Here is a 25,535-nt window from a genome sequence, read left to right as displayed (position 1 = left end):
ATCGTGGTCTGGCCAGCTCCGGGGGGCTTGGGGGTCTACAGCTGCAGGGACACTGGCAGCTGGTGCGGCCATCTGAGGGGACACCAGCAGTGGGGACACCCCTCTGGAGACCCCACATGGGATGGGTGGCAGTGAGTGCAGCCCTCTGGGGACACCCAGCGGAGCTGGCTGTGGGGACGTCCCTTTAGGGACATGCCTTAGGAGTGGCAATAGGGACACATCAGTGGGGGCACCCCTTTGAGCACACTCCAGGGAAGTGGGTGCATACCTTTGGGGATACGGTGGCAGCAGAGACATGCCCTTGTGGTCACACCAGCAGTGGGGACTTCTGTTTTGGGACATGGTGGTGGCAGACACATAAGTTTGGGGACATGATGTAGGGCTGACATTGGGGACACCCCTTTGGGGCGATGCTGGCAGTGGGAACATCCCTCTGGGACCACACCAGCTGTGTGTCCGTTTGGGGGCATGTCACAGTGGTGACAGTGGGTGGACATGCTGGCAGCAGGGACATCCCCTTGGGGATGTGGTGGCACCGAGGAAATGCCAGGGGCAGATCATCCCTTTGGGGACATGCCACACCAGGACTGCCATTGGGACATCCCTCGGGGGGCACGCTGGCTCATTACCCCCTCGGGGAGGTGGTGGCAGCAGGGACATCCCTTTGGGGACAACCAGCGGTGGGGACATCCCTTTGAGGACTTGTAGGCACTGGGGACGTCCCTTGTGGACACTCCCTGGGGACAGCAGTGACAAAGAGCCCGGTCGGGGTGGAGGATGGAGTGTGGGGTCCCCCCCCCCACATCCGCAGCCTCGCGCCGCCGCTAGCCCCTAATCCCGCTAATTAGAGGGGTATAATTACACTCCTGATCGCTTCGCGCCGTGCTGCGGGCAGGAACGGCAGGGACAGACAGAGGCAGGGGGGATGTCCCCTTCCATCCTTCTCCCCCGCCCCCCCCACCATTTGTTTAACCAACACGGCCCTAATTAAAGCGTTTAATTAACCAACCCGGGCGGGGGTCCCATAAGACTTCTCTAACCACCCCCCTTGGATGGGGGGGGGCATTTGAGGGGGTCTGGAGAGGTGGAATCTCCCCGATGCTCGTTAGTCTTGGCTTAACGAAGAGTTGGGGCGCAGCTGGGGTGTCCCCCCACCCCCCGCGAGCTGCGCCCTGCCTCATCAATCACGGTCACCCTTAATTGGGGTCCCGGGGTTTCAGAGGCACCAGGGCTGGGGGCAGCGAGCGGTGGGAAAAGAGAGATCCCGGCCGCCCGGACTCAGCCTCAGTCTTGGGGGATGCTCAGTAGCGACGTTTGGAGGAAGCCGAGATCTCAGGAGTGCTCCACAGCAGGGATAGGGGGTGCCCGGCCCGGAGGGGCGAGCTCAGCTCCAGTACGACGGGAATGCTCCTCTCCAAGGCTGGGGGGCTAAACCTGACCTTTGGGATGTTCGGCCGCACATTTGGGGTCCTCGGGCCAGGGCAAATCCCGGGCGATGGGAGGGAGGGATCGGAGGGTCCCTGCCCTGAGGGGTCGGGGGGGACCCTGCCCCGCCCACACAGGACCACGCCCACTTTGGGTGGGGTGCTGAGGTTGAGCCACGCCCAGCCATAGACCACGCCCACTCAGCACACAAACGGTGTGTCCGCCCATTTAATAACCGCGCCCACTACGCCCGTGCCCCGCCCCATACCCGCCTTTGACCACGCCCCTTTACACGGAACCACGCCCCCGCCCGCCCGCCACTTTCATTGTCATGGTCACGCCCCCTCGCGTCACGGTCCCGCCTCCTTTGGCACCGCCCCTCCCCGGTGCGCCCCGCCCCCGCGCTGCCGGAAGTTCCTCCCCCAACCGTCGCGTCACTTCCGCCCGCTCGGTGCGCACCCCCATCATGGCGGCGCCCTGCGGCTCCTCGCAGCTCCCACCGGCCGAGCCACCGCTCCGCGTCCCCAAGATGGAGGTGCTGTCGCCGGGCTCACCGGGCGCGCTCAGCGACGGCAACCCCAGCCTGTCCGACCCCTCCACGCCCAGCGGCGCCTCCCCGCTGGGCGCGGGGCCGGCGGCCGGCGGCGCCGCTCTGGGCGCCCGCGGCGGGGCCTCGCCCTCCGTCTCCTTCTCGCCCGGCGGCGCCGCCGCCGCCGCCGCGGCCGCCGCCTGCCGCGGGATGTCCTGGACGCCGGCGGAGACCAACGCGTTGATCGCCGTGTGGGGCAATGAGCGGCTGGTGGAGGCGCGGTACCAGCAGCTGGAGGGAGCGGGCACCGTGTTCGGCAGCAAAGCGCCCGGGCCCGCCATGTACGAGCGCGTCTCCCGCGCCCTGGCCGAGCTGGGCTACGAGCGCACCCCGTCCCAGTGCCGGGAGCGCATCAAGGTACCCTGGGGGGCGGCGGCGCGGCCCGGGACGGGAGGGGAGGGTGGGCCGGGGGTCCCCGTGCCCGCCCGCGGCTGGGTGAGCTCCCGGGGGTCGCTTCCTCGCAGAGCTGCTCTCCTGAGCGTTCTCTGCTCCTGGGGCTGGGGCACCGCGTCCTGGCGGTTCAGTCCCTCAGGATCTGCCCTGAGCATCCTCTGGCGCTGGCTGTGGGTGTCAGCCTGTCCTTTGGCCCTGGCATTGGGGGCACCGTGTCCCCAGGGCTTGGCCTTTCGGGGTCTCCATGCTGCAGTTTTCTGGAGCGTTCTCTGGCCGTGGCACAGTTGTCCCCAGCACTGAGCCCACCTCTTGTCCTGGCTGCAGGGTGTCCCATTCCCTGGCTCCCCTGGTTCCATTGGTGTCTCCTGGCTGCCACATCCTCTGGGTCCCTGCCTTGTCTCTGTAGCCTCCAGCAGCACCTTTGGGACACGGGCACTGCTTCCCAGGGGTTCAGTTCCTCTCGTGTGGGTGGGCTGTGGCAGCATCCCATGGTCCTGAGTGGGGAGGGACACAGCATCCCAGTTGTTTGTGTCCCCTCATGGGGACAGCCCCAGCAGGATCTTTCTCCTGGGTGTCCTCCTTTGGCCCCAAGTGTTGTGGGTGCTGTGCTTGGCGCTGTCCCCTCCTGTGTCCTCCAGCATCCCCTGGCCATGAGGGGCTGGCTCTGGCTGCTCCCTGTACCCCCCTTGGGAAAACAGGGCTCCCAGTTCCCCTAGTAATAAGGGGTGGCTCTGGTTGCTCTTGCACTCCTGGCTCTGTCCTTTGCTGTGGAGTTGTTTTGTAGAGTCTGATGGCTCAACAGGAACGTTCTGTGGCTTCACAGACCTCTTGAGTAATTGATAAACAGCTCCATGGGCTGTGTTCTCCAGAGGGGTCTTTCCAGTTCCATCATTCCCTGGGAGAAAAGGGCTGGGTTTGGTTCCTGCTTTGGGAGCAGCTGCTTTGTGCATCCTGCTTTTACAGAGAGGAGACACTGGATGATGTGGAAATCACTGTGGAGTTTGAGTTTGTAAATGTGGATGATGTTTGGGAGGATGATTTACACACTCTGATCTCCCTCTGGCTCTGATTTCTCCTTTCCTGACCCATTAGGCTCCTGCAGCCAATTCCAATGATGATGGAGTGAGGAATAAATGTGTTGTTATTGCTGGGGCTCAGTGGGCTGGCTGTTTCTCCCTTCCTCTTCCCATCCCTTAAAAACACCTGCTGGAGCTGTTCAGGTGTGTACACCTGGGCTGCCTTTAATTTGCAAAATACATGGAATTAGAGATGCTGCAGCATCAGGAATGTCTGAGAGTGAGAGATTTTCACTTTGATCCCTGTTGATTAGAGCAGCCTGTCCTGGAAATAGATACTCAAAACAAACCCACTTTCTATAGAAGTTTTGGGTTCTCAATGTATTTCCCTCATGTCTGTGTATTTGCTGCTCAGGGATCTTTTTCCCTTGAACACACCCAAATATTTTTGGAGAGGAAAGTTGCTGCACTGCAAAGCCTCTTGGAGTCCCTCATTCACCAGGCAGCACTGACAGAACCAGAGGACACAGCCTTGAGCTGTACCAAGGGAAATTTAGGTTGGATGTTAAGAAAAAGTTTTTTACACAAAGAGTGATAAAGTTCTGGAATGTTCTTCCCAGGGAGGTGGTGCAGTCCCCATCCCTGGGTGTGTTTAACAAAGCCTGGATGTGGCACTGGGTGCCAGGGTTGAGTTGAGCTGTTGGGGCTGGGGTGAACTCGATGATCTTGAACGTTTCTTCTAACCTGGTCATTCTGTGAATTTTCCTGGTGGCTCTCAAGGTGCTTGGTGCTTGAATCACCTGTGAGCTTTGCCAGAGGCAGTTGCATGATGGAAAAGTTCCTTGAGGTGCTCTGGCTTTGTCCAGTGGTTTTGGGCTGTGATGGGAGTCAGTGCTGTCGAGGCTCTCAGCCCCAGTTTTGGGATGTGCTGGCAGCTTGTGAGGTGTCATCTCACTGTCAGAACAGCCCAGAGCTGGCTCTTTGGGTTTGGATGGTGCTGTAGGATGGAGCTGATTTTAGGAGCATTTTGGTGACTCCCAGCAATTTGAGCTCCTTGCACCTGAGGGTTCTCCCATTTTCCCTTCAGAAGTGAGGCTTGAACACATCTTTGCCCCTGAAATGTTCAAGCTTGGAAGAAACCACCCATCAAACAGCAGAAAAAGAGCTCAAGGCTGATATTTATCACCAAGAGCAGCTCCTGACAGACCTGTTAGATGTTTCTAGATTGCAGAACATGGAGGTGGGCTCTCCTTCAACGCTGTACTGGCCAGCTGGAAGGGAATTATCTGTGTTCCATCCATGAGGGTTCCTGTGCACAGCCTGGCCTCTCATCAGGCCATGTGCAGGGGAGGAGCAGCTGCTGGAATGCTGCTGTCTCTGGCACCATCCACCCAAACTTTGCATAGCCTGGATCCCCACAGGGAGGGCCTTCCTCAGCACAGTCCTCTGCTGCAGCAGAAACGTGGCTTTTCCAAAGCCTTTGTGCTCTCAATGGGTTTTGGCCTGGAATTGCTGGAAATGAGCCCTTGTTGAGAGCTGTGAGCTCTCCTGGGTGTCAAGAATTTCCCTTGTTACAGGGATTATTGAGATAGTTGTGGTAGCTGTTACCAACCCTACAGTCCCAGTTTTTGTAGGATTCCAGGCAGGATTGTCATTTCCATGGTCCACCACAAACAAAAGTTACTCCTGGATGTGGAGGGGTCATGCATGGATTCTTCTGGGATGGAGCAGGAGGACTGTCATGTGCTGCAGGAACAAGAGGAGGGCACAGGCACTTTGGAATCCTCCACACTGAAAACAGGACTGGGAAGATGGGGATGAAGGAGCTGCATTGTTCCATTTATTACCCTAAATGTTCTGTGTTTCCATGATTTTGTAGGATGCTTCATGTCCATCAGGGGCCAGAAACTTGAGACTTTGCTGGTGGATAATAAATGGTGCTTCAAACATTCCAGGTTCAGGTGGTTTTTAAATGAATTTTAGATAAGGCTGCCATGCTGCTTTCCTTGGGAACACCTGCATTCCTGGACACAGCCAAATCTTGAGTCTCAACAGCCAGTTGAGCTGGAAAGAAACAAGTCACCTTGTAAGCAGAGGGTTTTCCAGTTGTATGGCATGGGTGCATTCTCTCTTAATTCAAACAGGGTGTGCAGAAAGGTCCCAGTGCAGATTTTTGTCTGTCTCTCACCATCTGCATGTGCTTTTCTGCACATCAGCAGCTGGAACGAGGCTGCTGTCAGGTTGGAGCTGCTCTGGGAGGGTCTGTTTCAAATTTAGGGACAATTTTGGCATTTCAAATTTAGGGATTCACATATAAATGTTCCAGCAGCTTTTTCTTTGGAAAGAGACCTTGAGTCCGACTTGGTGGCTCTGAGATTTGTGGCTTGGGTAGCTCTGCAGCTGGGAACTGCAGGAAGAATGGAACATCTTGATTTCTGCCTGTTGCATTCCCAGAAAAGCTGTCTTGTATTCCATAGCATCCTCATCCCTTCAAATTGTGTTCTGTCCTTAATCCTTGCTTGTTCAGTGACACTCTGTTCTTTCCATCCAGCCCTTTCCTATTCCCTATGTTCCTGAGCAAGGATTTAACCTGGTTTTCTATCCTGCAACTCATCACCTTCCCACAGCAGCACATACAGAGCTGTTTGTTTTCAGCTTTGACCTTAGATCTGGGATTTTAAGGCAGGTGATGGAATATTTGGCTAAACCTTGCTGGGATCCTGTGCCCTGCACTGGGTGATGCTTCAACTGAGGAGCAGGAGGTTTGCTGGGACTTGAAGCATGGGAAAATGAGCCCTGGCCTTGAGCTGTGAAGCTGTTGTGTGAAGGCCACACAGCTTGGAGGTCACAGTCCATGGGGTACATGGAACATGTTCCATCAGTGTGCTGGAACTCCCTCAGTTCATCCTCTTCCAGCCACCCCAGGTGGCTGCAGGGGTGGGATGCTCTGGGAAGGCACAGGTGAGCTCAGGTGCTGCAGTCAGAGCTCTGTGAGTCAGGGGGTGTTTTCAGGAAGTAAAGGTTTGTTTTGTTTTAAAGGAATGTTCTTGAAACAATGGGCTGCAGTTGTTCTTCAATAGCAGATTTTAGGCCTTTTTTTAAACCCATGGGAGATTTTCTGCTTCTCTTGCTTGCATCTGTATGGAAGGTGGAATCAAAGACTCATCCTCCTGATGGCACATTGCTCACTTGGGCTGAGAGAGCATTTCAGGGCTGGAAATCGTCTGGCTGGAGAGCCTTTGCCTAGCAGAGACAAATCCCTTCTCAGAAGCTGCTGTTAAAACTAATTTCAGGGCATTTTTAAAATGTCATTTCTTCAGCTACTGCAGAAATGTGAGTTCTGCTTTTATTTTGCCTTTGCCAGAGTCAATGCCAACCCATTGATTCAAAGAGAAGCAGTTCCAACATCTTAACTCTTGACTGCAGGAATTCCCAAGTATCACTACCAATCCAGTTCTGCTGTTGTTGGGGTTTTTTGTGTGTAGCAACTTCCTCCCCCCCCACCCAGATGGGTGACTGGAGGTTTTGGCTGGGTTGTGGTTGTCCACAAAAGTAATTTGTTTTTCAAAAGGAAAAGAAATACCTTGAAGATGTTGGTTGAGTTCTTCAGAAAGAACAAATCATAGATGGGAGTGCCCCAAACCCACATGAAATGGGAAGGGATGGAAAATCAACCTGACTCAGCTGTTGGTATTTCTTGCTTTAGGCAACACAAACATGATGATGGTGGAGCTTGTTTGTAAGGGGGCTGTGGTTTTAGCTGATCTGTGATGTAAACAATCTGTAAACCTTGCATGGAGTTGTTTTTAAGGCAGGAAAAGCTGCTCCAGCAGAGCTGTCTCAGAAGCAATGCTTGCTGTGATCTGCTGGACATTAGAGGATTCCAGCCAGAATTCCCTCCTTGGCTCCAGTCAGTGGAGGGGCTGTCTTGGTGATTCAGAAATGTCAGATGATGGAGCCTGGGTGCATTTCATGGCAACCTGTCAACCATCCACAATGGAGAGGGACTTTCTACAAGGGCCTGGAGTGGCAGAGCAAGTGGGAATGTCTTCCCGGTGACAGGGCAGGACTAGATGGGATATTAGGAAACAATTCTTCCCTGTGAGGCTGCTGAGGCCCTGGCATGGGCTGTCCAGAGCAGCTATGGCTGCCCCATCCTTGGAAGTGTCCAAGGTCAGGCTGGACAGGGCTTGGAGCACCCTGGGATGGTGGAAGGTGTTCCTGCCATGGCAGGAGGGTTGGGGTGGAGCAAGATGAGCTTTAAGGTCACTTCCAGCCCAATTCCATGATTCTGGGTTTCTATTTCTTTTGAATGTGGTGTCTTTATCTTGAGTTTATCTCAGTCCCAGGTCCCCATCCCATTAACTCCCTGGGCTGTGATGTGTGTAGGTGTTCAGGTTACCTCTCCTTCTTCCCTTGGCTTAAATAGATTCAGATGTGCTGGCTTTTCCAGGCTGGGCTGTTCCTGCCATTCCTGAATCCCTCCCAGCAGCCCAGCTTCTCACTGGAGGATCTCATGTGCTCTGGTAGGTGGGAGCAACTTTTTGTTGCCATTTACAGCAGGAAAAAATAAACCCTTCCGTGACAAAGAGCAGATTTAATTGTTTCAATCCTCTGTGGGGCTGTGGCAGAGGAGCATTTCTGGGATGTGAGTGTCATGTGGAATGAACTTGCTTGGATTTGCTCTCAGCTGGGGTATCTGCAGAGTGCTGGTAAGAATCTGCTTGAACTGCACATGCAGGACTAGTGTCTTTACAATCCAGTGGCTTCTGCAGCTGTGGTGTTTGTCTATAATACTCTGATGTGATCATTCTGGTGTACCTGGGCCATTCACTGCTCGTTCCATGGGTGCAGAATGATTCCCAGAGGGAGCTGGGAGCTTGTCTTGTTGAGACAGAAACAGCTGATGATCAGGAACTCATTGTAGGAGGACAGATTGGCAAAACTTGAGCATTAAATCTCATTTAGGGATATTTGTGAACATTAAATCCTAGACTGGGCACACACAATTTTTCCTGTAGTACTCTCTGACCATGGAGGACTTGGGAAGATGTTAAAAATCCTCCTGATTGTTGCACTGTGCTTCAAGTGCTCTCACAGGGGCAGATTCCTGCTTACCTCCTCTCAGACTCCCTCTGAGTGTGTAAATTTGGGGGCCCAGCAGACAAAGCTTTCTGGGCTGCTGTGGTCTCACCTGTTACCAAACCTTTCACCACTAGTGGTGAAAATTGGGGTTCAAGCCACTTTTGGTATTTCAGTTCCAGCTTTTCCCATGGATTTAGGGATTGGTCTCCCTGGTAACATGTTCACAGCGCAGCTGAAGTGATGTGGACATTCCTCTAGAGACCTGAGGATCACACACAGCTGGGACACTGTTGGATGTCAAGTGTTTAAGGGGCCTGAATGACACAAGCCATTTCCCTTGTGGTGCTGCCCATGTTGATGCTTTCTGCACTTCAGTGAAGCTCATTTTGGACAGGAGTGTTTTCCCTCCCACCTGTGGAATGATTTGTGCTGCTCTTCCTCTGCTGGATGGGCTTGTGGTCTCCCTCCATTCACTTGAGGAGCAGCAGAGATTTGAGTCTGTGGTCTCTCAAGGCTTGCACAGACGTGACTTCTTGAGTACATCTCAGACCTCTTTTCATCCAGGCTGCTGCAGTTTGGGTTTTCCTTCAAGGTCTGGTTTTGTGAGTGGTGTAATGACGTTTGTCCTGATCACAAGCAGATGCATGCAACTTCAAGTTTGATTTTTGGAATGAGTTTGATTCCAAAGGCAAGGTGACCTGCTCAGGTGTGGCTTTCACTGCTCCAAAGTAAGTAGTGTTTGAGCAGGTCATGCCAGGGGCAGGTTGAAGCTCACCCAGGCATCTCATCCATTTAGGCTGGATATCAGGAAAAGGTTCTTTCCCCAGAGGGTGGTTGGGTACCTACACAGGCTTCCCAGGGAATGGTCATGGCACTGATCCTGCAAGAGCTCCAGGAGCATTTGGGCAACACTCTGGAACACAGGGTGGGATTGTTGGGGTGTCTGGGCAGGGCAGGAGTTGGACTGGTTGGTCCTTGTGGGTCCCTCCAACACAGGATATTCTGTGATTCTGTCATCTCTGCAAGCTGAGCTCTGTCTGGAGGACCACCCACTACATCCAAACTCTTTACAAAGTCCTTGGCTCGGTGGGTCTGGAGGAGGGTGGTGCTTCTCTGCCTTCTCAAGCTCTAACAGGTTCATTCCTATTCTTCTCATCCAGTTCTGGTTTAAGAAAACCAGGAGCATTGAGAGACAGAGGTGCCCAGCTGCCAGCCTTTCTGCAGGCAGTGCTGGAGTCTCCTCTCTAGGGCTCTGGCTTGATTAGCCACAAATCCCTGCTGAGGGTCTGAAGATCCTCCTGAGTACTCTGCTAGCAGCAGGCAGTGGAGCATCTTCCCAGGTTGTTGATTTGAGCCCACAGCACTGTGGGCTCTGCTGTCACACCACCACAGGTCACTGGTTTCCTCACCCTGGTGGGACCCAGCCTGTTAAACCCCAGCTTCATTCACTCTTGGCAAAGTCCTGTCTCATGGGGGCTGACCTCTGCAATTGAGCTTCTGTAAATAATTCCTGTCCAGGCAAGAGGGGTTTGTTTTGTATTATGTTTAATTGTGATTTAGAAACTGGCAGTGGTGGCTGTGAGTCTTTGTTCAGTTCCAGCTCTCCCTAACAAAAACCCGAGTCTGCCCTGCCTCAACTGATATCCCCCTCCCTGTGTCTGCCAGGGTGACTTGGCTTCTTCATGCTCCAAAGAGAGCTTTGTTCTTACCTCACTCAAGACAATCAGCTTGTCTATATTTACCCCCAACCCTTCTCCCCTCAGGGCATTCCCATCTCTTTTCCTCTGTACCAGAGCCAAATCCTTCAAGAAGTCCTTGTGTGTTTGGGTAAATCAGGACACAAGCAAGGCCTTGCTGTTTGGTATAGAGAGTGATTCACTGTGACAGCCATCGTGTCCCCAGTGCTGTGCTTGGGGACAGTGCAGATGTGCAGCCAGCTGTGGGGCTGGAGCCTTTGCAGATTGGGCTGTGGCAGCTCCTGGGACTGACCCTGAGCTCTTGGGGGTCTGTTTGAGTGCTGGGCTCTCACATTCTGCAGAGGGGTATTCCTGTTTGGGGCCTCATGCTGGAGATGCACTGGTGTCATCAGCTGCCTTCCTGCAATGGTGTGTGGCTCTCCCAAGAGTTTGAGGTGCCGCTCTTCTCATTTTGTTTTTGATAAACCACAGAAATGGGGCTTGTTGAGGCAATACCCCATGTAAGTCTTGTGTTCTCCTGCCTTGCACATAGCTTTTAACCTAAAAGTTCATGAGCTGAAGTTATTGCACAGATTTTTTACCTTTTGCTCCCAGGAACTTAAAAATGGCGGTTTTGAGACCTTTTACTGTCCCCTATAACCACTCCAGGCTTCAAAAGCTGTTTCTTTTGTCCCAATGTAGTTTCGTCTTGTGTTTCCTGTGAGTATCCTGGCATGATGAGGGAGGGAGCTGTTTGGCACTCCTGTTCTTTATTCAGGATATAAAGCTGAGAACTCCTCTGCATTAAGTAAAAGAGCCTCTTTGAAGCTGAGTGTGGTGCTAGGTGGTGCTCTGGGATATCTGGACCCCTTTAGGCTGCTATAAATGAATCAACTTAAACAGATGAATATGGACACAGCCACAGGCCACCAAACTGCTCTGCAGAGCCCATAGCTTCTCCCTGAATAAGAGCATGTCTCAGATCAGGGATCTGGAATTCCATATTGGATGACCTCAGGTTATATATAAAAAGCTTGCTGTGGTCTGGTCCTCCCTCATCTTATTTTTTGCTGGGAGGAGGACCATGTCTGCAGCCTTCCTAAAGGTTTTTCTCATCCTCATCCTGCAGTTCCTGCAGAGCTCCAGGTTCTTCGGTGGCTTCACTTGTAGAGATGAGGACTCGTGAGTTAGAAATGGTGAGAAAATCCACAATGAGCTTTGTGACTGTCTCCTCCTTTGGTTTTCCTGATTATAATTTAAGTGGGGATAATGTGTGTTCGTGTTGCAGGCAGTGTTGCAGAACAATAAGCAAAAGCCTCGGTCTCTTCCAGTCTGAGCAGTCACTGGGCAGTGATCAGGTCTGTTTTCAGTTACTTGTCCTAAATTTCCTGCTTTCTGTATCTGTATCAATCTGTGTATGTGCACTTCAGGAACCACGGAGCAGGAGTTGAGCTGGACACCGGGAGGAGTAGAGGAGGTGCGTAAGAAAAACCAGATCTTAGATCTTGGAGAGCAGAGTAAAATGGTGAGAGAAAGGTTGAGGATTATAAAATGTCCAGGTTTCCTGAGGTCTGAGCAATTATTTAGGTCTTACCAGGCTCTCTGAAGAAGAGAAGCCTGTGGACTTACATGAAGCAAGGCTGACTCGTGGTATTTGGAGGGAACATCAGGAGAAGTTGTAGGGGCTGCCTGTTGGAGAGACTGGGGAAAGCCTCCAAGAAGAAAGGGCTAGGAGGAATCTTGATTCTCCAGCACACAAGACCAAGGAGCCACCAGCTGCTTAGCCACAGGCCCTTTGGTGCTTTGGAAAGACCTATATTTGAGATTATTTCCCTCAAATTTTAGGCTATCTGCTTGCAGATAACACAGCCAGGTGAGCATCTGGGCAGTACCCCCAAAAGTATCAAGTAATGAGCAGTCACACTATTGCTCATTTATTTTCATCCCCCTTCCTGTGTTGCTCCCTTTAGTTTTTCTACTTGTCTGCATTGACTTGCTGCTAAATTATCTTGATAGTAAAATAAGCCAGATTGCAGCCTGACTGAAATAATTAATTACTACTAGGCTACAACCTAGTGTGGGATCCTCCATAACCCCATTGGTGGGGAGAGATGTTTGAAGCACATGCTGAAAATAGGGTGTGAAAATAGAGTGGCTGAGGGTGTGGGGCATTCCCAGAGGGCTTGGCCAAGTGTAGGGATGCTTTGGAAACACTTTCTTTCACTTGAAAGCTGCTAATAAATTCAGCTGGAGGCTCTAAATCCATGTTTAACTCTTTATGGATAAGCTGGCGCAGGTACAAGAACTGGGGCCTGGGAAATAAATTTTAAAAAATTTAACTTGGGTGGATTTTAGAGTCTGGGAGTGAAATGACTTTGCCCTTATTGGTCAGTGAGATTTGAGCTGAACAGTGAGAAATTGGAGTGAGAAAGCTGAATTCTAACAACCAAATGTATCTGTACCCCAGCCTGAGGGAACCCTCTTTGCATCAGCAAATACCAACAGGTTTCTAGGCTGGGTTTTGGTGCTAGGTTGCCACAGCAGGTTGTTTTCCACCCTGCTCACAGACAGCAAGTTAAAATGTGCTGGTGTCCATCCAAAGAGTATCTGCCTGTTTATCCTGAGGTAGTTATGGCAAAAGTGGGAAGGGTTCCACCTTAAACCGTGGAATAACTCATGCCTGTTGTTGCCTGTGTGTTTATATGGGTTATTTTTTATTTTGTCTTGTTTTCGTGTGTTTTTGTTTAAAACAGCAGGGTAATACTGACTTGCTGCTTAGCGGTTTTGCTTCTGCCCCCAGGGCTCTGAATCTCAGGAGGAAACTGGTTAGAAATGTATCCCTTTGCTGCTGATGCTGTTAAACCAGTGTATGAGGAGCATTAGGTAGGTTCCAGCTTTCTGGAGTTTTAAAAGTTCCTTTCTTTGGGGGGAAAAAAAACCAAGTAGTTTTTGTAATGATGTGTCCATTACAGTCCTCCTGCAGAAAGCAAGGGAGCAGGATTAGTCCTTCCCAAATTAATGCCTCTCTTGATTTCTGGAGACAGCTTTGCCATTCAAGTTAGAACCTCAGAAATCTGATAAATTAATTTTTTTAAAAAGTTAATGTTCTCTAGCAGTTTACTAATCTGAAAAAATACCTAAGGCACAGAAAACCTGGGCATATAATTGTCTTTCAAAATCAGAGCAGTGGTAGAATTAAAACCACACTGAGGGTTGTATAGAAAGCTTTAGTTTTTTTACCCCCAAGTTGTTGTCTTTTGCTCCAGATTAGGGGGAAAACATGGATGGAACCATAGGCTTATCCAGCAGCAGTGAAGTGGCTTAGCCCTCGATGTGGGATGTCAAAGGGATCACCAGAACTGGGTGAGGCTTTGGCATCTGTGTGGGAGGCTCTGCCCCAGCTCTGTTTGAGAGACTGCTCTTACCAAGCCACCTCAGTGCTGTTACTTACTTGATGCTTGATATCAAAGTCTGGGAACTGGGAGCATTATTGATTTGACCTCTTTTAAATTTCAGCAGCTTCACAAGAGACAGAGTGAGTTAGTAAGGAATGCAAAAATATGTAAGTAATAAATATTTTCCTAGCTGAATAGCTTAGGCATATCCATTTTGTACCTTGTGTCTTCTTACCAGAGTAAGGAAGGTTGGACTGTCTTTGCTTTTGGGGGAAATCTTTCTGTTTTCCTTTCTCTCTCCTCCCTGCTTTCCCCTCTCCAAGCTGTGGGCACAACACCAGCTCTGCTTTCTCCTCCTTGTAGTAGGTGTGCATTTTCCTGGCTGATTGGTGTCTCTGACTGGGGGGCTCTTGGTATTTTTTTTTTTCCCTGCATCCATAGGAGATCTGGGGATTTTTATTTTTTTTTTTTAAGTGAGAAAGAGAATAAATTACCCAAGTTAAATCTGAGGAATCTGTAGCTGCTACACAACTTGTCCTGTGTCATAGATGTTAACGCTAAGCGGGAATGTTGGATATATATGATGCTTCCTGGTGGGTGTAGATTAATTTGGGAGCATTGCTCATGAGCGTGGGGCAAATATGACCAACAGAAATAACCCCTAAAGCCCTAAACTCTGCCTGTTTGACTGTGTGAGTGCCTGTGTGCTCGTCCAGCCCCACAGCCCTGACTGAGCTGCTTCTCTCTCTCAGACCCTCCGCAGGTGCTACAGCCGCGTCAAGGAGCACGGTGTGGGCAAGAGGAAAAGCAGCTACACCTTTGAGCAGCTGGAGCAGGTGTTTGGGCAGGGAGGATGGGATTCCCAGCCCTGCCAGCCTGTCCTCATCAACAGCAGTGGTCTGTACCAGGAGCTGGAGTCAGATGGCAGCACGATGGAGGAATACTCTCAGGAGGACTGGGGAAACCACAGTCAGGATCTTCACTGCTACCAGACCGGCGAGCAGGAGCTGGGTAAGAAATTCCATCTTGGCACATCTCCCTCCCTGGGCCTCACCTGTGCTCCTGGGGATCTGGCACACACATCTCTGTACCAGCTTTCACCTCTGGGACAGAATGTGCTCACGGTGTGTGACGGTGTTCACAGGGGTCTGAGGATGAGGGAAGAGACAAGAATGTTGACTCCATGTTTCAGAAGGCTGATTTATTATTTTATGATATATCTTATATTAAAACTATACTAAAAGAATAGAAGAAAGGATTTCATCAGAAGGCTGGCTAAGAATAGAAAAAGAATGATAACAAAGGCTTGTGACTGACCGAGACAGTCTGGACAGCTGGGCTGTGATTGGCCATTTATTAGAAACAACCAACATGGACCAATCCCAGATGCACCTGTTGCATTCCACAGCAGCAAATAATCAATGTTTACATTTTGTTCCTGAGGCCTCTCAGCTTCTCAGGAGAAAAAATCCTAAGGAAAGGATTTTTCATAAAACATGTCTGTGACACACAGTGCTAAACGCATCTTTGGGGAGAAAAGGGACAGAAATTCCTCACTTAATCAGAAGCAAATCATGGATCAGGACTGCAGGAAAGAAGGGCTGTTTGCCCAGAAACAGTTGAGGTGACACCTTCCCTGTCTGTCCTTTCACTCCCAGTTTTACTTTCCCTCTTGGGATTCAAGAGATATTTTCCCTTTCGGTGGTACCTGTTACCATTCAAACACCATTTGCTTAAATTGTGAACAGGGCTTCAGCCTGATGCTGACAACACCAACAACTGTAAAAAATGTTGCTCTTTCTTCTTATTTGCCTTGATATACTGATATTAAACATGTCAATATATCTATATCCAGAGGTCTGGCCTTTTTTAAAATGAAAAAATAGCAAGTGAACTCACACTTGATTTTTGAGACCTAAACCACACTTCCATGTACTTTTCTTGTCTGAATTATTGCTGTCTCTGCCTAAAAGTCAATTTTTAAATTAATTTGGAGGCTTAATTGTTGCTCATGGCTTTTTGAACTTTGTTAAACAGATCAGGGTAGCATATCCCTGATAGAAAACACACTCCAATCTGAGCAGTTCTGGGACAAAGTGGGTTTCTTGAGGCACATTTCTCTCAAGCTACTCCTCTTATGGGTGTGTGTTCCTCCCTTCCCTGAGCAGGGCTTTTTTCACAGCAGGAACTTTAAGCTGATCAGATCCACTGGAGATGCAGGTGAAGAAGGTGAATTGTATAAAAGCTGTTTTTCCCCATTTATAGGATGAAAGAGGGAGAGGAGATGCAGTTGGGGATCTGTACACATCTGTGTTTGGGGGACTGGTGAGTCAGGATGCTTTGGAAGAGCCTGAGATCGCAGTTTAATGTTAAAATTTGCAAGTTGGCTGTTAACCACGTTCCAGTTCCTCAGACTCCTTCCCTGGGGGATTTAAAAGTCAGAAATATGTGGGAGAGAAACAGTGGGGAGAAGAAAACGTTACAAAACGTATGTAAATGATGGCTAATTCTGTCTGGTGTGGCTTGTTATGGTGAGTCAAGCTGGGATCTCCTGGTTTGTCACCAGTTTCGGGGACATTTGCGTGCGCTCGGGCTGACGATGCCCTTCACGCTCAGAAGTTGTGAGCAAAGCACTTGGCACACAAGGTCTGAATTGAGCACAGATGCAGTTCTGCTGCTGCTTCCTCTTGAAATGTGCCATTAGAAGCAGAATTGCTTTTTCTTATTTTTTCCTTGAAACAATGTAGTTTGCAATTCTGTCAATGTGTGATTTAATGAATGGGCTGGAGCCTTGTCCATGAAAGGTTTTGAGAGAGATTCAGATCTTAAATGACCATATCTTTTCCAAGTTAAAGAAAAACTCAATCAATTACAGAGGGTGTAGGAGCTGGAGCTGTCTCATGCAGAACTCCAGCAGACTGCCTGGCTTAGGAAGCAACTCAGTTTTATTTTTTATTTAATTTCAAGCTCTTAAAAAAAAAAAAGCCCTAAGAACATTATTTAAAATCTAATTATGTATTGGAATTTTACCTTTCAGATGAAATGCCTACCACGAAAAGAACATTAAAGATAAAACAGGAATCTTCAGAAGACACGCAGTAAGTAATTTATGAATGTTTTACCCTGGAATGTATTTCCCTGGGGATAATGTGCAGGAGGGGAGGATATTTGAAACTTCTGTTTATAATTATAAATACATTGTGCAAGACTATTCATACAGTTGAATCTGCTTTATGCATTATTCCCATTACCTCAGAACAGCTGAAAAGCTTCACAACTCTGTTTCTCCTTGGCTTTGCCATTCAGCAAGCAAAATGAGACTTACTACATGGATGTGAGGACTGAGACCACAGATAGAATCCACAAGAGGAGCTCCCTTCCTTGGTGGGAAGGCATGCCAAAGCTTGGGAGTCTCTGACTTTCATTTTTATAACTTTCCAGACCTTACTGGTAACCTTTTGGCTGGGTTTAATCTAGCAAACACTGGAGCCTTTTGAATGCTTTGAGCATGCGACTCTCCCTTGCCTCTCCAACAATAACACAGAGCATTCCCAAAAATGAAAGGAATTGTGCTCTATTTCCTCTGTCCAGGGCAGCTTTCTGCCAGCCTTTAGGGGTGGTTGTGGGTCTGTCTGCAGTGGGAGTGAGCCCAGGCTCACAGACCCTTTGGGGTTCCTCACAGGAACTCCCACACCAGTGGGTTTTAGTATTACTGGGATTTTCCATGGTAGAAAATCAGCTGCTGTAGGGTAGGAGGTCACCAGCACTGGGAACAGCAACAGAACATCCCTGATGAATCAGACAGAACAGAGGCTTTGTACTGTAACTCAATGCAAAAAAAAAAATCTAAAAAATTTAATATAAATAAGTAAAAAGAGAAAGAAATTTAAAATAACTTTAGAAAAGAAAAATAATTTTAAAAGAAAAATAATTCACGAGAAGCTTCCGTGGCAGTGGTGTAGCTTCAGCAGACTCCTCACTTCAGGTGGATATTCACATAGCCAAAGGTGACTTTCTTCCTCACATGGAGCTAATTCATTTTAACAAACTCCAGGACAACCTGGAGAAAAACAGCTTTTTTCAGTATCAACTTTGTTACTGCCACTTTGAACAGTTTCTTTGTGCGGTTCTGGAATAATTTTACCTTTAAGGAGCTCCGTAGCAAATAATCCTGAATTTTCTGAGGTGAAGGCTTGGACCACATGAATCTTCTCTTCCAAGTTTTAATGTGTGCATGAACAGCTGAATTAGATTTTGGTAAATGAGACCTTTCAGAGTTTTATGTTCATTTTCCCCCCCAAATTCCCCTCTAAAATGCAGTGGAGGCTTTGAACTCTGGGGCATTTTGTGAAGAGTGCCCGTGGTAAACTTGTCCTACGTGCAGAGTGGAAGCACAGAGCATTTTCCAATGCACAGATTTGCTGAAAGCTGCTTTCCCCCTTGTCTGTGAGGAGAAGGAACTTGTAAACTCTGACTCAGTAGGTTAAAAGCAGTCAGAAGATGCACAGCTGATACAAAGATAAGCTGGGTATTTATTTATTATCTTAAAAAAATAAAATTTAATCTAAAAGCCACAGTAGATAATTGGTTGTCAGACTCTTTCACCTCATTGCACAGCATTTTAAAATGCAGATAGCCTGCTTCAAAGTTGGGTTCATCTGCCTTCTTGGTCAAGGGCAGATTTTCAGCAGAAATTGTTTCCAGAAATCATTCAAATCCTGGTGAATCGTGTGGTATGCTTCTGGACATAGAGAAACAGAATTTTAGACTGGTTTGAGTTGGAAGGGACCATAAAGCTCATCTCGTTCCAGCCCTCTGCCATGGGCAGGGACACCTTCCCCTGTCCCAGGCTGCTCCCAGCCCTGTCCAGCCTGGCCTTGGGCACTGCCAGGGATCCAGGGGCAGCCCCAGCTGCTCTGGGCACCCTGTGCCAGGGCCTGCCCACCCTCACAGGGAACAATTCCCAATTCCCAATTCCCAATATCCCATCCATCCCTGCCCTCTGGCAGTGGGAAGGCACTCCCCCTTGTCCTGTCACTCCATCCACTGTCCCAAGTCCCTCCCCAGCTTTCCCCAAAGCTTCTCCTCTCCAGGTGAGCACCCCCAGCTCTCCCAGCCTGGCTCCAGAGCAGAGGGGCTCCAGCCCTGGAGCATCTCCGTGGCCTCCTCTGGGCTCCTCCAGCAGCTCCAGCTCCTTCCTGTGCTGGGACCCCCGAGCTGGAGGCAGCTCTGCAGGTGGGGTCTCAGCTGGGGGGCAGAGGGGCAGAATCCCCCCCTGCCCTGCTGCCCAGGCTGGGGATCAGCCCAGCACAGGGGGGTTCTGGGCCAGGGCCTGTCCAGCTCTCCCCCACCTGCACCCCAAGTGCTTCTCCCAGAGCTGCTCTCCATCCCTTCATCCCCAGCCTGGATGATCCTCAGGGTGGCCCTGGCCCAGGTGCAGCACCTGCCCTTGGCCTTGTTGACCCTCAGGAGATTCCCCAAGGCCACTGACTGAGCTGGTCCCGTTGATCCCTCTGGATCCCAGGCTGTCCCTCAGTCATGGAGCAGGAGCACAGGGAAGGCGAGCACGTTGCTGCAGGTGCCAGTGCAGGTTTGTGTGAGAGCCAAGAGCTGTTTAAACCCCACCACTGGTGTCTCCTTCTCTCCTCAGATCCCCATGGAGCCAGCACAGTGATGGCTCCAGGAGCTCCCTGCCCTGGGCAGTGCTGGGTTTGTGTTGGTGCAGTTTGCTTGTGCTCATAACAGGAAGTTTTTTGCCATCATCTCATGTAGCCAAGTGCTATGGGCATGGGAATGGATGTGAGCAAAGGAGAAAGGGATAGGGAATGTCTGGACCAGGTTCCCCAAGCACCAATTAATAAATATGATTGGGTGAAGGAGGGCTGGATGAGGATAAGGTGTAACAGAGCCCCAAAACACTGCAAGGGCTGGGGAAAAGTGAGTTATAAATCTGGGAGGAAAAAAGGCTTTAGGGATTTAGTGGGCATCCTCTGGATAGCTGTTAGTTACAGCACGTGTACGGCCTGCCTGGGTGTCAGAGGGCAGATATCCCATCTCCTCTGAACCTGCCAACAATGTGGGACAGCACAGCTGCCCCCACTCAGGCAGTGTGTCTCCAAGTGACACAGAGAGAGCCATGGGCTCCTCTAGGGGGGCAGGGTACAGGTGCTGCAAGGGCCAGAGCCCCTCAGCTCTGGAGCCAGGCTGGGAGATCTGGGGGTGCTCACCTGGAGAGGAGAAGGCTCCAGGGAGAGCTCAGAGCCCCTGCCAGGGCCTGAAGGGGCTCCAGGAGAGCTGCAGAGGGACTGGGGACAAGGTATGGAGGGACAGGACACAGGGAATGGCTCCCAGTGCCAGAGGGTTAGATGGGATATTGGGAAAGAGTTGGGAAAAATGGCCTCACACCTGTGAGGGTGGTGAGGCCCTGGCACAGGGTGCCCAGAGCAGCTGGGGCTGCCCCTGGATCCCTGGCAGTGCCCAAGGCCAGGCTGGACAGGGTTTGGATCAACCTGGGATAGTGGAAGCTGTCCCTGTCCATGGCAGGGGTGGGAATGAGATGAGCTTTTTAGGTCCCTTGCAGGCCAAAGTGTTCTGAGTCTGTGACACACAGGGACTTCCCACCTTTCACTTTATTTTTGACAGTATGGGAAGCAGAGGGCAGTAGGTAACCTGTGTCCATGTCCCAAACCCCATCAGGATACTCCTTCCCCATGTCGGCTCTGCTGTTGCCTGCCCTTGGCTGTTGTCTCCAAATAAACTGTTTTGAAAAGTGAATAGTACTTAGAGACTTTGAGAAGTGGTTTGATTCACTGCTGGCTTTGGGAAGATGAACTATTGAAAGCTTGTGGATCTTCACTGCAAGCAGCTGTTCTGGGCCCTTTGAAGTCTGCCTTAGAACAAATTTGCGCCTACTCTTGTCTCAAGATTTTCCTCATTTGAATTGCAAAAGCTTCCAAGGAGGAAGAAATGCAGGTCCCAGACTCCAGCAGGGAGGTGATGGTTTGATGATGAGGGAAAATCCAGCTCTAGGGCACCTTCTGCAGCTGAAAAGTGAGATTGTCCTGAGACACACAACAGGTTACACCCTTTGCTCAGCTCCCATTGTCCTCCTAAAAAATTAATCATATTAACCATACAAATAAAGCAAACACATAAGTACATGTTTAATAAATAATTTTAAATCGTTGAATGAATGAAAATTACATTTGAAAATAATAAATAATTAAATAATAGTAATTTTACTGCTGATGATACCTTTGCTTGGCTAAGTTGTCAAGATCCTGGATACAGCCTGGGAATGCAAAGCTCAGCCAAGTCGGGTCCTGGCAAAAGTGAGAAGATGCTAAACCTGTATAGCAAAACTCCTTAAAATTCATTTTTCCCTGTTCTCCTCTGTGCTGGAAGCAGTGGGTTCCTTGTGGGAAGCCCTTCTCAGTCTGCTGCTGAAGCTCTGCTCCCATGCAGTGATGCCCATTCCTGCAGGAGCAGTTGCAGTGACTAATGCAGCCGAGCTGGGTCTGGGTTGTGCCGAGCTAAACCAAGCAGAGTATTTATAGTGCACTTAATAATGGTGGGGGCTTTGCTTTCATTCCTCACTCTGCTCCTCAGCTGTTGAATGAAAACCTGCCCACGCTGTGCTCTCCTGTCTTTGCCTTGGGAAGGGAATAACTGGAGCTCAGCTGCTGTCAGGAGTGGAGTGTGTGTGCCAGTGCTGAGACACTGAGTTGTGCTCCAGCACTGCCCTGTCCCCTTGGCTGTCCTACCCCCTTGTGCCCAGAAGGTAAACTTGCCCTTCCAGAAGCCTCAAAAAGATATTTTCCAAGTGTAGCAAAGCATCAGGGAAGCTTTAAATGAGTTTTGCCACAGTGTTTGAGTAAATGGAAATGGTTTTGGGGTAAACATACATTCTTCTTGTCTGAGATTTCTCTCTGTTGCTGCTGGGTAGTGGAACTGACTCAGGAATAACTTGCAGTAAGAAACAGAACTTCAGTGCTGATGGAATCAATGTTCTTAAGAACCCCTGGCACAGATAGGGCTCTGCTTGTCCAGCCTGTCCCTCAGTGGTCTAGAAACTCAGTTACACTCCAGTTGTGGTGGAAATGTACTTCCCAAAATGCCTTTGAAGGTCTTTCGAGGTGAGGTTGATGAGGTGGTGATGGATGTGGTGCTGGTGTCACTGTTAGGAGGGAGCTGTCCCAACCTGGATGCTCAGGGAGCTTGGACAGCACAGGTGAGGTTTGCAGATGGTGTGCACCAACCATCAGACATCAAACCAGAGCTCTGTGTCCTGAGCCCAGAGGACACCCAGCAGTTGGAGAACCTTGCCAGAATCACGTGCCTTGTAGTTAGACCTGTAAAAGGTTTTTTGGAATGAAAGGCTCTAAAGTGGGGCCTCTCCAGCACCACAGGAAGGCTCTGCAGCTCCCAGTCCAGTTTTCTTTGAACCCTTACATACATTATGATGGAAAAAGACCTACACCCCACAGGGATTTATTGGGCAGGAATGCACCTGCCACAGTCAGCCTTGGTTGTGGGGTGTTGTATCTGCTCTTAGAGGCTCCATGTCCCTCACCAGTCTGGTGCTGGACTCCACTGGGAAGCTGTTGGGAAGGGCTGGTTTTAGGGAGTTCAAGTGATCTTGAGGAACCTGCAGGAGCAGGGAAATTTGCATGTGCCCTGCACAAGACCTGTGTCACCTGGCACAGTATATCCTCCTGCTGGGATGTGGAAAGAGAAAAAATCCTCCTGGGAGTGCAGTGGCCTCCACAGTTCAGCTTTCCAGATGTGGCACAACAGGTAAAGGAAGGAGAGCTGCATGGAAAGATCTTTTACGTCCCATTTGTTGGACCAAAGAGGTTTCTCCGTTAGCAAACGAGTTGCATTATCTTCTACAGCTTTGATTATAGGACAATAACTTCCCAAATTAGGAGTTCTCCCTACCAGCTAATTACACCCTAATGGTCTCATTTATCCTGGAGGAAGCTGTTCCAGCTCGCTGCAGGTGCACACAGATGCTCTCTCCTGATGTAAACCCCTCTCTGAAACCTTGCTGCTGGGAGTGAAAACACATTTTTGGGATCGTGGGGATTTCTTAATTGGCTGTCTGGAGGGATTGCCACTGCCCATCCCACAGCATCTGGGATGTGTCTGGGAGCATCTTCTGCTCCAGCGGTTTGGTCCCTTGGGCTGTGCTTCCACCCCAGCACTGGGACAGAGCCCTTGGGAGTGGCTTCATGCTCCCATTGGGGTTTTTACAATTACAGTCCTATTTGCTGGCATTAATTTGGGGATAACAACGAGGCAGAACTGTTTTGAGTGGCAGTTGTGAGTTTGGGATGCAGCTCATGACTCATGTGCTGACAGAGCCCAGGATTGTAAGGAATGACCCAGTGTGTGTTTATTCAGCAGTGCCAGATACATGCTTCCTTGGAGATGCTTTGATATCAGGAGGAGCTGGGGTTGGGTTTGTTTTTGTTTTGTCAAGATTAATTCAGAATTCCCCCATCAGGACATTGTTTACAACCTATAAACTGCCCCAGAAATGTAATAGTAAGAAAAGTCAAGCAAGAAAGCTGATGGGGATTAATATTTTCTGAATGTTGGTGCATTCCCTGGGAAAGCTTTCAGCTCTGATGCCTTTATCCTTCTCTCCCTGTGTCTTAATTTCCAGGAAGCGTGACGTCATGCAGAACATTATGCAAATCTTGGAGTCGGTCCAGTTGAAGTGGGAGCTGTTTCAGAGCTGGACGGACTTCTCCAGGCTCCACCTTTCTAACAAACTGGCCATTTTTGGCATTGGCTACAACACCCGCTGGAAGGAGGATATCCGTTACCACTACGCCGAGATCAGCTCCCAGGTGCCCCTGGGCAAGCGGCTCCGGGAATATTTCAACTCCGAAAAACCGGAGGGTCGGGTGATCATGACCCGAGTACAGAAAATGAACTGGAAAAATGTTTATTACAAATTCCTGGAGATCACCATCAGCGAAGCCAGATGCTTGGAGCTGCACATGGAGATCGACTGGATTCCCATCGCTCACTCCAAACCCACTGGAGGGAACGTGGTGCAGTATTTATTACCAGGAGGGATCCCAAAAAGCCCTGGCCTGTACGCCATTGGATATGAGGAGTGCCACGAGAAGCTCCCCTCCCCTCTGGCCGAGCACCGGGCGCCCGACCCCGGCAATGAGACTCCAGGAGAGCTCGAGGTCCCCTCCCCACAGGCCTCCCTCCGGGTGGATATGGAATCTGCCCGGATTATCTACTGTTACCTCGGCATCGCCGAGGTCCGGACTCTCCAGCAGTGCCTGTTTTTACACTTCCAGGCAAACACCAAAACCTTCAGCAAAGATTGGGTCGGGATCAACGCCTTTTTATCTCAGAACTGCGTCGTAGAGCCCGGTGTCTCACCCAAATCCATCTACATCAAATTTGTGGAAGTGGAGAGGGATTTTCTGTCTGCTGGCTCTTTGGTAGAGTGCCTGGAAAAAGCCATCGGGTACCCCTTAAAATTTAACAACTGAGTCTCGTCCTTCATAAGGATCAGGGCTTTGCGCCCCGTTTTCCATCTCACTCGGATCCTGTCCGTTCCCATCGGGGCACGGGGACTTTTCCGCCTGGCAGCGCCGTGGGGCCGCGGGCGCTCCCCACCCGCCGGGCCCGGCTGCGGGGCCGGGAGCAGCGCCCGGCCCGCGGGACGGCCCTCGGTACATTCCACATGGGACAGTGCACACGGCGTTTTCATACCGCAGCTGAGGGTTTGGTCTTTCCTTTATTCCACGGTGTCTCATTTGGATGCATCCGTCTCTAAGTGTTACTCTGGATCTGACTCAATAAGCAATAGATAACGGCGAGGGAAACCCCAACTCCCAGCCCGGAGACTGTTTTTCAAAGCCACCCTTAGATATCTTGTATATAATTTAGAACTTCACTTTTTTCACCATCGAGTGTTCTCCTCTCTCCAAACAGTGTTGCCTGCAAAGACTTTGGGTTCCGTGACGTATTCCACATCCTTAGTAGCGTTGCCATATCTGCTTTTATTTTATTTTATTTTATTTTATTTTTATAACATTAAAATAATTCCTGGCTTTTTTATTTTTTCTTTTTTTTTTCCCTCTTAATTTACCCCTATTTTTTTCTTTACTGTCTTTTCTTAATCATTCTTTTTTCTCTTATTTCTCTCCTTTTTCTCTTCTTTTTCTTTTTTCTCTATTCCTCTTTTTTCTTTTTTTATCTTTTTATCTTTTTATCTTGTCATTTTTGTTTGGTTTTTAAATTTAATTTCTTTATCATTTTCCTTTTTTTTCTTTTGCTTCTTTTTATTTTTTTTATTATTATTTCTATTTTCATTTTCACTTTTTACCCTTTTTTTTCCTTTTCTTCTTCTCCTTTCCCTTTCCTTTTTTCCTTTTTTTTTTTTTTTTTTTTTTTCCTTTCAATCGGGTTCCAAAACTCTCTGTGAGAACAACTTGGCAGCTGGGAAAAAACAATGATTATTTTTATTTGTTTTGTTGTCGACCCATTGCTTATGGATACAATCAAAGCTGTGAGAAGGGGAAGGTGGGGAGGGGGAGGGAGTGGGAGGGGGGTGGGGGAGGACGCATTTATGCCTTTTCAGCGTGTTCCTGCTCCAGCCCCGCGCCGCCGCCGGGGCCGGTGGGTTTTATTTCCTGGAGCTCATCCATCGGTGACGTTGTGACATACGATGAATGTGTCGGTCCTAATAAAATCAAACAAACACGTACAGAGCCTTCCACACATCCTTCTCCTTCTCTGGGGCAGTTTGGGGAGGTGCTGAGCTCCTCCCTCTGGATATTCCCATCAGGGCTTTGCTCCTGGGGTCGTTGTTGGAGGAATTGCTGGTTTTTTTTTAATGAGGGGTGAGCACGGCCAGAGCTGGTTGCTTTCCCTGCAGAGGTTCCCAGAATCCTTGGAAGAAGTGAGGGTCAGTGCCCAT

The 25,535-nt window shown here is 49.7% G+C and overlaps 1 protein-coding gene across 1 annotated transcript; it reads left to right on the top strand.

The window, feature by feature from the left end:
• The first annotated feature begins 1,891 nt into the window (after nucleotides 1-1,891).
• On the top strand, nucleotides 1,892-24,966 carry MSANTD2 (Myb/SANT DNA binding domain containing 2). The gene is made up of 4 exons (XM_036397290.2): nucleotides 1,892-2,371; nucleotides 14,332-14,590; nucleotides 16,617-16,677; nucleotides 23,250-24,966. Exons 1-4 carry the CDS (start codon nucleotides 1,892-1,894, stop codon nucleotides 24,100-24,102), a joined length of 1,653 nt encoding a protein of 550 aa, XP_036253183.1. The 3' UTR covers nucleotides 24,103-24,966.
• The last annotated feature ends 569 nt before the right edge of the window (nucleotides 24,967-25,535 follow it).

Source organism: Molothrus ater, chromosome 22 (assembly GCF_012460135.2).
Source record: "Molothrus ater isolate BHLD 08-10-18 breed brown headed cowbird chromosome 22, BPBGC_Mater_1.1, whole genome shotgun sequence".
Taxonomy (NCBI): Eukaryota; Metazoa; Chordata; class Aves; order Passeriformes; family Icteridae; genus Molothrus; species Molothrus ater.
This window is presented reverse-complemented; position numbering and strand designations above follow the sequence as displayed.

Coding starts and splice junctions, on each gene's coding strand:
- MSANTD2 (XM_036397290.2), top strand. CDS start 1,892: ATGGCGGCGCCCTGCGGCTCCTCGCAGCTCCCACCGGCCGAGCCACCG. Junction 2,372..14,331: donor AGTGCCGGGAGCGCATCAAG/GTACCCTGGGGG, acceptor TCTCTCTCTCAG/ACCCTCCGCAGGTGCTACAG. Junction 16,678..23,249: donor GAATCTTCAGAAGACACGCA/GTAAGTAATTTA, acceptor CTTAATTTCCAG/GAAGCGTGACGTCATGCAGA.